The 17,452-nt window shown below is 41.4% G+C and overlaps 1 protein-coding gene across 1 annotated transcript in view; it reads right to left on the bottom strand.

Moving 5' to 3' along the window:
• Positions 1–17,452, bottom strand: part of zxdc (ZXD family zinc finger C) — a 20,837-nt gene extending 3,385 nt beyond the window's left edge. The window contains exons 1-9 of the mRNA XM_008105304.2: positions 16,304–17,452; positions 12,536–12,688; positions 11,620–11,698; positions 11,399–11,529; positions 6,165–6,335; positions 4,821–5,506; positions 3,932–4,016; positions 1,440–1,594; positions 178–276 (exon numbers count right to left, since the gene is read on the bottom strand). Coding sequence (XP_008103511.1) covers positions 178–276; positions 1,440–1,594; positions 3,932–4,016; positions 4,821–5,506; positions 6,165–6,335; positions 11,399–11,529; positions 11,620–11,698; positions 12,536–12,688; positions 16,304–17,279 — 2,535 coding nt within the window. The 5' untranslated portion in view covers positions 17,280–17,452. The remainder of the gene's footprint in view (positions 1–177; positions 277–1,439; positions 1,595–3,931; positions 4,017–4,820; positions 5,507–6,164; positions 6,336–11,398; positions 11,530–11,619; positions 11,699–12,535; positions 12,689–16,303) is intronic.

The following is a 17,452-nucleotide window of genomic DNA, read 5'->3' as shown; positions in this document are numbered from 1 at the left end:
TTATTGGATTAAACTTGCAAATTTTATCCAATACCTAGTGTACACATATCAAGTAACAAAAACACATAGCTGTCTATGGGACGTCTTTGTCTTTGCAGTTCCTTTACAGAGAGCAAAACTGACAGGAAATACACAGAGCATTAGGACCATCCAATATGCAACATTGAGGAGTCCTACCTGAAGGATATAGACAGGTAAGTCCACTGTCAGCTGAGAATGTGAAGAGGACTGAGCACTGAGCTGGAAAGGGAGATCTCCCTCTCCCGGGGAATCATCCTAAGGAAAAGGAAATAAATCATGAATTTCCAGCTAGGGACATTGCCACAGGAATCATCCAATCTTCTGCTACCAGTACATGGCAATATATTCATAAATTGCCCTCCTGAGAGCAGCAATACTACTTCAGTGAAAGAGACATACGTCATACCAGCACTGAATGACAGACGACACCATTATCTCGTTATTGTAACCATCATTACAAGAAGCCAGTCAGAAAAAAGTCATTAATATGGTAAACTAATGTTGCAGAAACACCTATACAGGTACTTGAGGACAACTTCCACTGAATTGTTGAGATTTGTTTCCAAAAAAGCACAACTAGGATTGAGCTGCAAGATTTCCAAGACTTTGCTCAAAGAACCAAGCCAAAGAAAAGTATCTTAAAGCATTTTATTTCTTGCATTAACAAAATATCTTCTGGTGCTAGTCTATTTCTCCAGTATCCCCTACTACCAAGATTACAGTATTATCATGGTCATCACCACCATTACCCCAATGCATATCAATTACAGTCCAATTTTTGAAGAGATGCCTTTTCCTCCCAACATGATGTTCAGGTTTATACAGACAGCAATTCTACATACATACAAACATCAATTTTTCTACCACATCCAACATCCTGTTAACCTACTATAGGCATGGGAAGTGTCAGTGTTCTTAATCTTCCTCCCACTTTCTCACTGGTTTCAATGGGAAGAAATCTGCCAGGCCAAATTAGGGAGTAGCAGAGCACCATGGCCATTTCTGGGATAAAATAATGACACAAGAGAGCTTAGGACTGCATGGTATCGGGCTTCCCAGCTTATCCCATTTCTGGTAACACTCTAGTAGACATTTTGCCACACAAAGAGGTTTTTCTAGGCACATCGTCCAATTTGCAGCTTTACTGCTAGATTCTAACATCATTCGCACAAATATTTCAAAGCAATCTGTCTCCAATAAATACAAGAACAGGAAATAATTATCTGTCCTGTGACTGAAAAGAAAAAGGAAGAATATAAAGCATTTTTCAGGTGTGCGTTACTGCAGTAGACTATGTTATGCTTCATTGTACACTGTGAAAATAATCAGTCTCTAATATTTTGAAGTCAGATTTATCTTGAACATTTCCTATATAAACGATTAGGAAAAATTCCATAAATTAGGTAAAATTTTCTTACCTGAAGCAGCTGAATCTGAACAAATTGTGTACCAGCTGATGCATCTCTCACAGTCAGACTTCCATTTGGTAAAACACTGTTGCATAGCCGACTCCCATGGCTACAAGAACTAACTTTATCACTTTTGCCTTTTCTTATGCCACTGTTAGGGATTCCTGAAATAAAGTTATATGACATAGCTGTAATGTAAAACCATGTTCTGAAGTAAGTCATCTGTAATAAACCAGCACTTATAAATATTACATTTTAAAAGAGTTGTGTAATAGGGGTGTGCAATTTTTTCGTTAGTCATCGTAAGTCATATGAAATTTGTTAAATTCATACTTAAGATGCAATATCCAATTCGCGGGCATGGCCTATGCCAAAAACAAGAATCGAAACTTACCCAATACTTTTTCATTTTAATTTTGTAAATCTTGGAAGTCTCCCAAAGTCTGTTTCATTTTCAGGGCAAGCAAGAAAAACAAAACCAAAAAGGCTGTCTTTCTTCTTTAAATGAATGGCCTCTTGCCATTAGGAGAGGGAAGCAGCAGGGACAAAGCAGAGTTTGCTGGGAAGCAGACTGAAAAAGCATAGAATTCTGGGGAATGTAGTTTGGGAAGGCAAGGAGCCCTATGCCAGAGAATTCAAAAGACTCTGCCCTAACCAACATTTCCCAGAATTCTGCTCAGCATCAGAAAGCCCCAATCAGGATAGGGAGAGAGCAGCAGCCAGCCAGAGTTCCAATAAATTGTTGAATCTGCAAAGAGGAGGACTGACTGATACTTCTAGTAAGTACATATCTGTGTTGAGCTGGAGGAAATCCCTAAATGGAAGTTCTATTGGTTAATATGAGAGACATTCAGTGAGATAGCTGTTGTGGCTTTAAATCAATGCCCCCCCCCCCCCGCCAAGGTTTTTGTCAAAACTTTTAAAAAATCCCTAAAATCAGTAGATGTATGAATGGGGCAATGATCTCATTATCATGTGTCATTGTATAGAAAATTCAAGGAGGAAGCTCTTGTAGTTTTTTAAAAAGTATGTATTTATAAAAACTTTGAAAATTCCCCAAAATGTTCTGAAACTTGATGGGCTAACAACGGTAAATGTGTTCTATCAATGTAGCAAGTTTCACCCCAACAGCTGTAAAAATGAGGGAGAAAGGAGCCCCTTTAGTCCCCTACTTGTGCAATTACTGTATATACTCGAGTATAAGCCTAGTTTTTCAGCCCTCTTTTTAAGACTGAAAAAGCCTCCCTCGGCTTATACTCGGGTGAGGGTCCTGGTTGGCATATATTTGGGTCAGCTTATGCATTTATTATTTTTCTCTATTATTATTATTGATATTATTACATTTATTATTTTTCTCTATTGTTGCTACTATTACATTTATTTTACTCTATTATTATTATTATTATTATTATTATTAATAATACATGTTTTATTTCACTCTGATATTATTATTACATTTATTATTTTCCTGTATTATTTATTATTATTATTATTATTATTATTACATGTATTATTTTACTCTATTATTATTAAAAGGATACAGAAGCACATTTACATTGAAAAAGATGAGAATAACGATTTGATCAGAGTTGGACAGTCTTATCTTAAATCAGAGCTTTATGTAAATATTCAAAAACATTTAACCTACGGATGCCTCAATTAATGTAATTTTATTGGTATCTATTTTTATTTCTGAAATTTACCACCCTCGGCGTATACTGGAGTCAATGTTTTCCCAGTTTTTTTGTGGTAAAATTAGGTGCCTCGGCTTATATTCGGGTCGGCTTATACTCGAGTATATACGGTACTCTAACGAAAAAGTAATGAAATTTCGTTACTGTTGTTACAGTAACAGAATTTTCACTATAGAAATGAAACACTGGTGCCCTATAATTTTGTAATGACTTTTGAAACTTTTATTATCGATTGCACAGCCCTACTGTGTAATATATAAACAATTCCCTTGTTGCAGCAGTTTCACTGGCTGCCAAATAGTTTCTGGACAAAATTCAAGGTTTTGACCTATATGGTTTGGATACAAGTTGCTTGAAGGACCATATTTATCTTTATAAACCTGTTAGAACTCTACAATCACCTGGAGAAGGCCTGCTCACCACCAGGTCAAGCACAATTGGTGGAAACATGGGAGAGGGCCTGCTTTTATATGACTATAAACATATTTTAATATTTTTATGTCTCAAGACACAAAATATTCCGTGTTTGTAATTTTTATATTCATGTTGTAATTGTATTGTGTCATATTTGATGAGTTCCAATAACAAGAAAATGGTGGGATAAAAATAAATAAATCTTTAAGAGATTGAAAAAAGGGGGGATTTCTTTTTCCCAGAGCTCTGCTTACCAGAACAGACAAAACTAATCATGGCACTATAAGACTAATTTGTTATCTGATACAAGATAATAGTCTTGCATCAGTTTTGTTCAAACACTTCAACCTATTCCGTTGTGGAAATGATACTATCTCCTGAAACGGTACTTACCAATGTCGTTCTCACTTCCTTTCTGTTTTCTTTTCTTAGCAAGCTGAATGGCCCGATAATCTGTTCTTGCAGACCCACCACTCTCCTGATGAGAGAAGAATGTGTATGTGTCACCAAAACAATAAGAGCCCAAGGTTCTTGTTTCAGACTATAAATATCGTTTCCCCCAAACAACACTGATAGGAACCTTGCAGTTTCTCTCAATATTCTAGACTGTTGTATTCAAAACTTTCAAATCTGTTCCACCCTGTCGGTTTCCACCACCCTAAAAATCTGTACTAGAAACCTATCGGACCTTTTAGAGCAGCTATGTGGGGATGGAGCTGTAAAATGGAGAAGAATATGAAATTCCATTGAGCAAAATGAAATCCATTTACCCAATGTTAGATCCAGTTATCTTCCTGCATGGTCTGGGGTTGGACAGGAAAGTTCTTAAGATCTCTTCCATCTCTATGATGCCATGAACTTGGCTAATAAGTTTAACATTTTGATGGCAACAAATTATACAAAGGAAAAGTCAATACCAAGAAAGAGAGAACAACATATAGGCAGTAAAAAGGCAACTCTTTTGCTGAATCCACCCTAATCCACCCATTTCCGAGTTAAATACTTATAACTACTTGGGAGAAGTAATAATACTAAGCTCAGTGGTGGGGATATACTCTTTCCTCCAGATATGATACACACAAGTGTAACCGGGTTTAATACTTGCACTGCCAATCACAATTTATATCACTTACATTGTACAAAATATATGACGACTTCATTCATGGCAAAGATTCCACAAACCCATTTGATCTGGTAGAAAGGATGACTCATACATGGTCATATAATATCCTCAAAACTAAGACACTAACGAAAACTACAGTTATTGAGAGTTACTGCATACCAGAAAGGAGCTGCCAGTCACGGTGCTCAGATCAGTTTCTTTCTGTGCACTGTAACTTCCTGGAGGGTTGGAGAACACAAACTGAGTCACTACTTTACTGCCTTCTTGCTGCCCCACAACATCCAGGCTAGGAAGCAAAGTCTGTTCCGATCTACTTGGAGCCAATAAATCAGATCCGCTGTTTCCGCTGAGACTATTAGACGGAGTTAAAGTGGTTGTGTCTACGGAGAGATTATTGCTGGAAGGTAAGCCATGCAGGTCTTGACTGGAACTCTTTGCTGACAAAGAAGCCAAGGGGCCTAGGGCTTCTGCATTTACATTCTGTACATCATCTAAACTTAAAGTGCTTTGCTGTAAAACAGTGGTGGTGGTTCCCAACAGAAGAGAGCTATCCAGGCTGTTTGGAATGTCATTGCCAGCCACTAGAATCAGCGGGTCAACCGTCTGACCAAGAGGATTGCTACCAACAGAAAGATTGCCTCCGAGTGTGGCTCCAACAGAGGCAACATCTATAGTTAGAATTCCAGAGTTTATCAAAGCCATATCAGTTGAAATTCCGGAAGTGTTCCCAGACACATTGGAAAAGAGGGACACAAGATCTACATTGCTGAGGTCACTTTGTCCTGAATTGGCAAGTTCACTGCTAGGTGTAAGTGAACCAAAAGTTTCCATCTGATTTAAGAGATCTGAGGGAGAAAAGATTTGTTATGATTATTTTCCAAAACCAACACATTACATCTTGCCTATGAGAAACAAGAATCAAAATCCAATAATGAATCCCAAACACTGCCTCTACCTGGCCATGCTCCAAATTTCCGATAGTCTGATATCCTAATTAAACCATGCCAGAACCCCTCCTGTCAGGCAGTAATCCATGTTGCCAAAGTCTGCTAGTAACCCATTTCTGTCTATGACTACTATGACTACTTTCAGCTTGCTTGACCCCTAAGGTTATTTGTTTTCTACCAGAAATTCTATCTCCTATTGGTAAAACTAAAGCTTAATTTCTATCTATGCACAGTTTTATGGCTGCTATTAAAAATCACTTTCATACAGTCAATGCCACATGAAGCTATAGTGGATTTGAATGCGATTTCTGCACATGCCAGCTAGATTAAGTGGGAGGTGCTGCATCCCTACAGAAGGCTGCACTAACCATTCAATTTGAGTGAGTCACATGGGAAGGACAATTCAAGCTTCCATCCACACACAAACAACTTTCATGGCAAACAAGCTATTAAGTAATACAGTAATTTAATTGTAAAATTCCACCAGAAACAGATCTGAAGTAACATTCTCCTTGAGCTATAATGGAGACAATAGAACACATTAAGCACTTTGTACCTGTACTAAAGTTGTGCTGTTTGATCATGTGAGTTTTCATACTATGCTTGGATGTGAATAGTTTATTGCAGCTTGAAACAGGGCAACGAGTCTTCAATGAGTCCACGTCTTGAAGGTGTTTTTTGGAGTGAATGTACAGACTACTGCGTGCTGAGAACTTTGCACAACAGCCTGAAATAAGATGTAAAGTTTAGACACTAAATCTAAAATACAATTCTGACCCATGACCTTACTTCAGAAATGATCTAGTTATAAATAAGATGGCAACTGATCTTGCTTTCCATGCTCAGGATAGACCCCTTTTCTCTTTGTATAATACATGATTATCAATGTCCCTACTGAACATCCATTTAACTTGGAAAATTGGGAAAAATGCAAGCCATATAGTTTAATGTAAAGCGCACTACAGAGGTCCAACCTTGAGGTCACCAGTGCATGTACTACCATTGTTAGGTCTTCTAATTGTAGAAAAGGTCCAGCTGGCATATCAGACTGTAAGTTGGCTGTAAGCATTCATGACCATCACATCTATCTGAGCTGACATTTTGAGGGACAGATCCAGAAGCACTCCCAGGCTGAGAACAGTCCTTCAGGGTGAGTGTAACCCGATCCAGAACTGGTTGACACACTTCCACCCCCAGGTTAATACCCTTAATGGCAAGCATTTCTGCTTTATCTGGATTCAGGTTCAATTTGTTTTTCAACCAACACATCACCTCCGTATCCATGTGGCAAAGTAAGTACTGTACCTTAACTCTTAGTAAAAAAAAGGAGCCACCTCAGTGTGTGAATAGAGTGGCAAAAGGTGAGAGCTCAGTATGTTCTGGAAAAACCTAAAAATGCAATGACCCCTCTACTCTCACTATGGCACTGCTTCTGGCCTTTTGAATGCCTGCGTGGGGAAATGCAACTGGCCCATGAAGCAAAATTACATTCTCCTCTCTGCAGACTAGCCCTCAATTTATCCACAGGTCATATCAAAATCCATAGGTTTGGCCCCCAAGTCAACTTATATATGATGTTAACGTATACATGATTAGGCATGTGCGATCCATGAAAAAAATGGTTCAAAACTCGCTTCTAAAGTAGGGGGCGCTGGCGCTTCGTTTCTGAAACTATTTCCGAAATTTGGCCCAAAAAGTTTTGAAACTTAACGAATATTCGTAATTAATTCATTAATGGTGAACGTGCATGCGTAGTGGCCATAAACAGCACGGGGGGGGGGGGAGACACTTTACAGGACTCTCCCACCCTCATTTTTGAGCTATCCTCTTCAAACTTGGTACAGTGGTAGAACATATTTAACATTGCTAGCTCACCAAAATTCAGAACGTTTCCCTTATCCTCTGATTTTTGGTGAATTTTCATAGCTTATACAAGAAACCATTTTTAAATAATTGCAGAAATCTGTTCCTGCTTTGAAAGTCTTATTTTCTGTTTCATTGGGTTGTCTTTACTTTGAAAGTCGTTGTTCTACTTCAGAAATTTGTTTTTGTGGCTGAAACTCAGTGAAATTGGTGGGCAGTGTCCCAGCAGACCATAATGTGCTATGATAGTACCATGTCCCTTGCACAAAGACGAAGTTTTGGAAGTGTAATAAATGTTTGCCATGTTTCTATGACAGAACTAATTAGGAAATGACATTTATCACCCAGGAACAGAAATCATAGTACACCATCTAATCACTCCTGACAGATGGCCATCAGCCTCTGAATAAGGAAATTTGTTCCTGGTTTGAAAGTGTTATTTCCTGTTTCATTGGGATTTCTGGGGCTGAGAGTGTGTGACTTGCCCAAGTGGGTTTCCATGGCTGAATGGGGAATCAAGCCACAATCATAGTACAACTCTCAAACCACTGCACTACGCCATGCTGTCCCAAAAAGGGGCCTACTGTTTCTTCACTATGAGGCTTAGCCCGCTTCCAATGTTACACTATGTCTTAGGAAAACACCTGTCTTTTGTTTTTTGTGAATGTTCCCATGAGATAATGTATAAGGATGTGGGTGAACTGGAAATTCCTTAAAGTCTTGGGCCACCCTTCCCAAAACTCCCCCAGGATTCAAAGCTGCCCATGCTGGGTCTGTGTGCCAGATTATATTGCAGTGGGGACTCATATAATCCAGTTTAAATCAGATAATCTGGGATAAGATCCTGGGATATAGGGCAGCGTAATTCCAGCCTGAGGCCGTCCCTATATCACAGGATCTTATCCCAAATTATATGGCAGTGGGGACATATATTATCCTCCTCCTCCTCCTTCCGGAGGAGAAGGTTTGCAAAGCTTTGGAGAAACTTTGTGCCAAAGAGGGAGAGAGAAAGGGAAGCCAAGGGAAACTTCTCCTTTCCCCCCTCTTCCTCCTTCCTTCCTTTTCTTATCCCAGATTATATGGCAGTGGGGACTCATATAATCCAGTTTAAATCAGATAATCTGGAATCAGATCCTGGGATATAGGGCAGTGTAGATCTTCAACACTTCTCTTCTATCCCAGGATCTCATCCCAGATTATCTGCTTTGAACTGGATTATGAGTCCACACTGCCAGATAATCTGGGATAAGAAGATAATATAGGAGTGGATTTCTTCCGATGGGGCTTAGCCTGCTTCTAACCAGGAGGGGAGGGAACGCGCTCAGGAGTGGTGCTTACACATGTCACATACTGTTGTAGTTGAGTCTGCTGGCAATATTACAAACGGTAGTAGAAGTACTAGTAAGAGGAAAAGGGGTAATCTTGAGCAGGTGCCAGATGAAGAAGAGCAAAGGAAATGGATCCGGGAGATACTTATGGCACCTTCTGAGGAAGACACATTTGAAGGGTTTTCAAGTGATGAGGAGTCAATGATTGAAGAAGGAGATGGGATGAATGTGAATAGAGAAACTAAGAGGGTTACTCGGGAGCAGGAATCAGATGAGGAACAGGAGAGGAAGCAGCTCCGGGATATACTTACTGCTCCCACAGAGGAGTCGTTGTTTTTGGGTTTCTCTGGGGATGATGGGCCTGAGAGTGATGAAAATGTAGAGGGCACATTGGACTAGACTAGGGTACAAGAAATAAGGCATATGTGTGCAGAGCCAACTTCTAGTGATGCGTTTGTGGGGTTTTCGGGACAGGAGAATTGGCAAACAGCTGATACACCAGGGTCATGGGGAAACCTAAGTCTTGATAGGAGCTGGAGGAGCTGGAGAGATGATAAGCGGGATTCACATATGATGACAGGAACAGCTGTGGGAGATGACGATGGGGTGGAGGCCAGCTCATCTTCAGATAATGATGTGTAAGTTAAAAGTAGGGTCTGAAATGGGGATCCTTTGCAGAAGGCAAAGTGTCCTTTTGGCGTAGGTTTGTCCCTGCCTGTTTTTCCTGTTGGGCTTTGGGTCCTGGCCCTACAGCTTGGCGTTCCTGGTTCCTGTGTTTCTTGGATTTGGACTGGACTATCGTGAGTGTGCTTTTCCTGGACCTTTGAACTGGTGACTTCGGCTCTGTTTGATGATCTTTGGTAATGACGTTTGGATTGGCTTTTCGTGGAAGCAGCTTTCTCCCTTCCTGGCTTTGGATTGACTTGACTTCAGCTCAGGTTACCCACTTCGGATTGGTTATCGTGAGTGCGGTTTTCCCCTGCTCCTGGCTCCTTGTTTGACTCGACTGCGGCCTGTGTAAACACCCTGAAGACGACGTTAGTTTGGACCTTCTGTTCTGCTGTTTTTTGAACTTTGGCTGGTTTTCTTCACTTTCTGTGTGTAGCGCTGTCTTCCAGGAAGCCTGTTACAGTGCTGTTTGCTGCCAATTCCATTGACTACGTTTTAATCCGGATTATCCATCCATTTAATTTGGATTATTTTCCGTTCTTCTTTTTGAGCCGTTTGGGCTAAAACTTTGAGTTTTGGTCAGAGACACTGCAGTTAAGTGTCTCTGAGCCTGTTTTTTAGTTGCAATAAATCTTTTGTTAAGACTGAGTATTGTGTGTGTGGCTCTTTAAGAAGCCTGTGTTCCGACACATACACACAAATATAGAGCAAATTTTAAAAGAATGCAAACTTTTCCCTTCCCAGAATACTATTAATATTATATATATTTTAACGTGACTCCCTTTCCATCTCGAATCTAGAGAGAAAAGTGGGGTGCCAATAATAATAATATCAAAGTAATTTAAAATAATGGGGGGGGGGGGTTGTGGAAAATCCTTAGCAGGGTGATAGCTTGCTTTCCCCACCCATTTCCAATTTTCTTCTCCCCCTGAAGTGGAAAGTCAGTCACACACCAATCTGGGTGGAGAGTTCCAGTTTGAGGTTTTGCCAGCACAAAACCGGAGTGAAGAGATCTGGATCGTGGATTGGGATTAATCCCCCCCCTCCTTTTCCCCCTTTCCTCACTTAAAGCTTCTGGCAAAAGCAGGAGGGAAGGCTGCGAAGGGGAAGAGCAAGTGGTTTGCAAGAGAGATCCTGCAGAGCAAAGCAGTAGCCAGCCATCAATGCCCTTTGCAAATGAGACTCCCTCCTCTTGCAACCCGGTTTAAGAGCCCCATAGAAAGCAACCACTCTAGGACAGGAAAGGGGATTTCTCTCCTGAATAGCAACCGCAGCCAGCCACCAATGCCCTTTGCAAACAAGAATCCCTCCCTTCTGCAATTGGCCACAGGGAAGCAAGGCAAGCCCAGGCTAGGCTGCACCTCCCTCAAACCAAGTTTGGATGCTTTAAAAATGCATGGTTTATTGGCTTAAGTACCGAAAAACATACAAAGCTATTAGAAAAATTGGCTATCCCGGTTCGATATCGTGGGATACACACGACAGAATAACCCACTTCGAAACCGGGTTCAAAAGTGACAAAAGAAATTGGATCTGACATACGACGGATTCAATTTTTTGGCCCTACCCTAATGAGTATATATGGTAAATAATTCAATAGGAGACATCAATTACAGTGCTGCTTAGAGTCAAGGATCACATCCTTTCCCCATAACGGCTTTTTAAACAAACTGCTTATTTTTCAGTGTGGGATCCAATAGTTCCCTCCCTCACAAGAAAAATGTAGTCATGGAGAAATTATCCCTTGAGTCAAAAAGTACCAGCTCTTTTCTTTCAATTGTGCCTTGATAAGATCTTTCTCCCAGAACATGATTCAGCAGCAACCCAACCCTGATGCACAAGACTGCTATAATTTCATCTACTCTGTCTCTCTCCACACAATGAGCAATCAAGGAAACAAAAGCAGAAGATACCAATTCACAAATATTACCTTCTACTGGGCATTCGAACGGCTTTGTACCAAGATGAGTTATACTATGGCCTTTCAAGTGTTCAGCTCTTGTGAACGACTTTCCACAGCCTTCTACAGAACATGTAAATCTCCTGTCATCTTCGTGTTTCCTGCAACAATTAAATGTATTTTACATCACTGAGGGCACGAGGATCTGTACATTCAGTTCACTGTATCAATAAAATTAATCAAGACTTCACCTTTTGTGTCTCAATAGCTTCGACATGCTGGTGAAGGACCAGCCACAACCTTCAAAGTCACAGATAAAAGGTCTTTCACCTGAAGGAAGAAAAAATTAAATAAAGATTTTAATTATCTTATTACCTAGAAAAAAGCAACAGACTCATTCTGAAATTATGCTGTGTCACTTATTTATCAGATTTATTTCTTGATCATTCATAACAGCTCAGTTAGATTAATTTGACACTCTATTTAGCTATTCCTAATTGCTAACCCGTATTTCACCCTTACTGCTGACTGCATCATTTTATAGTACTTACAACCTTTAAAGGCTTTCTCGACTATTGAACCATCAATTTTAAAATGAATTCTACTCATATATCAAGCATCCCTTCTCCCAGCATTTCTTCTTTTTTTTCTCTCTCTCTTTTTGCTGCATTCACACACACACAAAACTACAACAGAATTTGGATTTTTCACTTTGCATTCATGTAAACATGGCCAAGAAGCAAATAATGAGTATGGTGGTTGCACATAGCTCAACTGTTTCCAAATGGCTCACCCCCAAGTGAAAGCAGATAAACCAGTGTTTCATAATCTACTAATCAACAGATATGTTAGAACTAAAGTACCCTTCTACTTACAGGAGCCAAAATGACTGGGCAGTTAGGTACACACACTTGCTTGCAAGTTCTGGTGAATCCTGCCTTTGTATTTAAACAGCTTTGAGTTTAATTATTTGATTCTTTAACAGCAGACGATTGAGGCCCCTTCTACACAGCCATATAATCCAGTTGAAAGCAGATAATCTGGATTGTATACGGCGGTGTAGAAGGGGTCTTAGATTCCCTAGAAGAGACTTTCAAGAAACAGATACCCTTTAATTCATGTATAGCTTATATGTCAAATATATTTAATTATTACACTAGCTCACACCTGTATGACTTCTCATGTGGATTTTTAGTCGGCAGGCTTTGTCATACTGTTTGTTACAGCCCGGGAATGAGCAGGAAAACAGTTCTTGTTCCCTGAAGTGGACTCGATTATGAGAAAATAATGCACTCACTGTTATGAAGGTCCTCTCACAACCTAGAAAAGAAGGAAAGGTCAAACTGTGTTCTAAGGGGAAAGCAGCACAAATAAGGCAACTGGTTAATATTCACAAAAATCTGGAAAACATTATGGTAATTATCATTTTCTTTAAGGTAACACCTGTAGTCAGAGGTTTTAATTTATCAAATATTTTTCTTTCAATTGCTAAGTAATATGTACAACTTATATCACCTTATATCTACCGTAGTTTTAAAAGTGGCTGTGAAGTTTCTCTTTTTTAAAATCCTGGCTATGTTTCCTCATCAGGTTAATAGCATTTGTCTTCCACATCTAATTTTATGCTCAGTTTGTAAACTTCTGGATGGGTTTTTTGGAAACAGAACCCTGGATTATTAATTTTTCAATTACAAAGACTGGACCAGAACCTTTATTCTCCCGCAGCCGTTCCCAACCTTGTGCACTCCAAATGTGCTGAACTACGTATATTCCACCAGTCCCAGCTATTATGACCATGTGAAGGAAAGATTGAGGAAGGCTTCTAAGAAATACCTCTTTTCATCCCAATGCATCAACATAAATTTTGCACAAGCTGCATACAACTGGAGATCTTTAAACAGAGGCTGGATGGCCATCTGTCAGGAGTACTTTGATTATGTGTTCCTGCATGACAGAATGGGGTGGGGGTCTCTTAAAATTATAGGATTCCATAATAATAATAATAATATCATCATCATCATCATCAGAAAGCAAGGTGTGACTATTTTCCAATTGTGGATAATGGGAATTCCAGATAAGGGATGCTTTAACTGCAATAACAACTACGATTATTGTAATGTGAAAAAAGGTGTCATTGTTCTCGGGGTTTTGGACTTATAAGGATTCCAGGTAAGGGATACTCACCACAGCCCAACAACAAAAATGTTCTTTATATCTTGGGTTTTTAGTATTGCTCCTGGAGTCATTTGAGAAGTAAATTCAGAAAACTGCATTGGCTAAATCGCATCGGCTCTAGTTTCTTAAATATAGTTATCATAGTTTTGTATGGGCAAGCAGATAGCGGCTTAAAAAAGGCCATATGTTCTGCATATCAAAAACTAGAGCTGATAGAGGAAAACTGGTGCCATTTTTGGAAATCAAGTCATATATATACCCAGAAACAGGTCTAACATTTGAGCGACCAAAATCTGTGTTGGCCAATGTTATTATCATAAAGCAAAGGTTTCACTATTTTGGGATTTTGGACTGTAAGGATTCCAGATAATGGATGCTCAACTGTGATAACAACTACCACTGTAATAATAACTGCTATTACTATGATTATCAGAAAGCAAAGGTGTCACCGTTTTCGAATAACGGATACCAAATGAATAATAACTACTTACTACTCCTACTCTTTTCAGTTGGGCATGGCTGAGCCTCAGAATGTCAGATGACAGCCATTCACAAAAACAGGCAGTCCCCAAGTTCTCTAGGTTTGTTCTTAAGTTGAATTTGTATGCAAGTCAAAAAGAGCTACATTTGAAGAATGTAACTCCAGCCATACATATGTGTGTGTGTAAGCTTGCTTTGGATAACATAGGGAAAGGTTAACACCCAATGTTGTCGTTTGCTGTCTGTGCCCCTGTTCAAGAGATTTCACTTCATTTTCTGTCCCTGTGTCAATTAAGATTCTGAAAAATGTAGCTTGTTGTGGAAACGAGGATTGGTGAGAAAACTTCAGTGAAACAACCTTTACCCATGACAACTCTTCCAGGAGTGAATTTCCCTTCCGAGGGGGAGATCTGTCTCACTCCTGTTGCCTTAACTATAAGTCATTTGTAAGTCAGGTGTTTGTAAGTCGGGGACTACCAGTATGATTTTATTGATTATTACACTATGTAACACAATTTTTGTTCCTGGGTTATAAATATCATTCCCTAATTGGTTGTATGATAAAAACATGGAAAGTCTATTAAATTCATTTAGCAGCAAGTTTTTCAATAAATATCTCATAGAGCGGGCATGGGTAAACTTTGGCCCTCCAGATGTTTTGGATTCCAACTCCCAAAATTCCTAACAGCCGGTAGTAAGAGTTGAAGTCCAAAACACTCGGAGTTTTCCCATTCCTGTCATTACATTATTTTATACAGCATCACTCATCCCCATTTTAAACCTTTAATGCACTTTAATTACTTGGATTTTGTCATGATGTAGATGTGTATGATGAGGCTTACCTGATTTTAAGTATTCTTTGGTTAGTCATTTACGTTTATAAGTTTTATATTGATGCTATTTATTTATTGTTATGAATGGTTTGTTCATTATGGCATTGAATGTTTGCCACTTTTGTTCTGGAAACCGCCCTGAGTCCCCTTGGGAAGATAGGGTGGGTTACAAATAAAGTTTATTATAAAAGCCTCAACCAATTCAACCTATGTGTTGTCAAAGGCTTTCATGGCTGGAATTACTGGGTTTTTGTGAGTTTTCCGGGCTATATGACCATGTTCCAGAAGCATTTTGACATTCTGCCCACATCTATGGCAGACATCTTCAGACGTTATGAGGTCTGTTGAAAACTAGGCAAGTTGGGTATATATATCTATGGAATGTCCTGTGTGAGAGAAAGAACTCTTGTCTGCTTGAGGCAGGTATGAATGTTGCAATTGGCCAGCTTGATTAGTTTTGAATAGCCTGGCAGCTTCAAAGCCTGGCTGCTTCCACTTTTTGTGGACAATTTCAACAGAAAGGAGGAAACCATGAAAATGAACAAAGTTGGGCTACCAGTATAAAAAAAACTTTAAACTCAGGACAGTACATAAGGAATAACACTCAGAAAACAGGATTTCCAGACATGAATCAATCAGGACCAGCTAACACGTCCCATCAAAGGATTCCCACAGTCAGGAATCAGCCAGACCTTGGAGCTGAAAGGCTATTCAATGCTAATCTTGTCTATTCAGTTCTATCTTGTCTTCTGTGCCATCAGCTGGAGGCCCCTCCTTCCATCACCATCTGATGCTCCAGGGTCAGAGCAAAGAGGGGGAGGGAGCCAGGAAGGCAGTTCCAGCTTGTCTCCTGTACCATCAGTTGGGAGTCCCTCCCTCCAGTAACATGCTATGCTAAGAATATAATATTGTATACAATATACAATATAATATATAATATATATTGTGTGTGTATATATATATATATATATAAATATTGAAATATAATGGAATACAAAATAATACTAACAATAAAAAATATTAATATTAATTATATATTATATGTTACATGAAATATTACTAATAACATTAGTTGTATAGTACAATACAGTAATATATAATGCTAATATTGAGTTATGCTAATAATATAATATATTGTATGTACATATAATTTGTAAGCTGCTCTTGAGTCCCTTTCGGGGTGAGATGGGCAGGATATAAATGTAGTAAATAAATAAATAACACCTGCCTCCAACAGACAAGAGTACTTTCTCCTACCCTGGACCTTCCAGAGATATATATAAACTCTACTGGCCTAGTTTTCAACAGATCTAACAACCTCTGAGGGTGCCTGCCATAAATGTGGGTGAAACATCAAGAGAATGGTCCTGGAACATGGGCATACTGCCCGGAAAACTCACAGCAACCCAGGAAGAGATTGTTTCCCCAATGTGGTAACCTGTCTTACCGGGGAACTCGCATCGGTAGGGCCTGGGGGGCTGGAGGTGGCTGCGCCGGCGGTGGGCGGCGAGGCGGGCGCCGGTGGGGAAGCGCTGCCCGCAGGCCTCGCACTTGTGGGCCGCCGCCTCGGCCTCGTGGGCCCGCCCGTGCGCCCGCAGGTTGTAGACGGTGGTGAAGCGCTTGGTGCAGCCGGGGGCCGGGCAGGCGAAGGGCCGCAGCTTGTCGTGGGAGTGCAGGTGCCGCCGGAGCTTGTAGGCCGTGGCGAAGGCCCAGGCGCAGCCGGGCACCGGGCAGCTGAAAGGCCGAGGCGGGGGCGCCGGGGCCGAGGAAGCCGCCTCCTCTTCCCCTCCTCCGCCTCCATGGGCCGACAAGCGGTGCAGGCGCAGGAGCTGCTTGCGGGAGAAGGCCTCATCGCAGCGCGGCTCCGGGCAGGGATACGACGACGAGGCCGCAGCTCGTGAAGGGGCCGGCGAGGCCTGCGCATGCGCGGCGGGGCCTCCCAAGCTGAGGAGGCCGTTCTCGAAGCGTACCAGGAGGCTCTGGTTGTTGATGGTGAGCGTCCCCGAGAAGGACGGCTCCTTCTCCTTCTCCCCTTCCTCCTCCTCGCCTTTGTCTTCCTCGGCGGGAGGCTCGGGCCTAGGAGCGTCCCTCGAGGCCGCGTCCCGCACTAAGTTGACCACCAGGAGCAGGCCGTCGTTGTCCGGAGGTGGGCCGAGGCCTTCTTCTCCCGCCTCCGCAGGCGGCTGAGGCAAAGCCGGCAACGGCAATGGCGGCTGCGGAGGCGGCTCCGGCACCTTCTTCCCTTCCAGTAACAAGAGAACAGGGAAGGCCACGTCCAGGCCCCAGCTTCCCGGCGCCGCTTGCCGCGGAGGAGGCCCCGAGGAGGAGGAAGGAGACTGGGCCCCGTCGCCCGCCAGGCCTCCCTCGCCGCCATTTTGCCCGGCGCCGGGCTCCAGGGCGGCAGGCAGCCCCTGCGTTTCCATCTTGGGGGTCCCTGTAGCAGCGCCGGGGCTGAAACCGGAGCCTGACGAGCGAGCAGGGAAGCCCGGAGTGGAATCGCGGAAGGGAAGATCTGGAGCCCAGGCGCCGCGGCAGCGAGAGAAACCCGGAAGACTGGATTCTCCGCTGGAACGGAGTCGATGGAAAAGGATTGCTC

This window comes from Anolis carolinensis, chromosome 2 (assembly GCF_035594765.1).
Source record: "Anolis carolinensis isolate JA03-04 chromosome 2, rAnoCar3.1.pri, whole genome shotgun sequence".
Taxonomy (NCBI): domain Eukaryota; kingdom Metazoa; phylum Chordata; class Lepidosauria; order Squamata; family Dactyloidae; genus Anolis; species Anolis carolinensis.
Note: the sequence above shows the minus strand (reverse complement) of the source record. Positions and strands in the feature narration are given on the sequence as shown.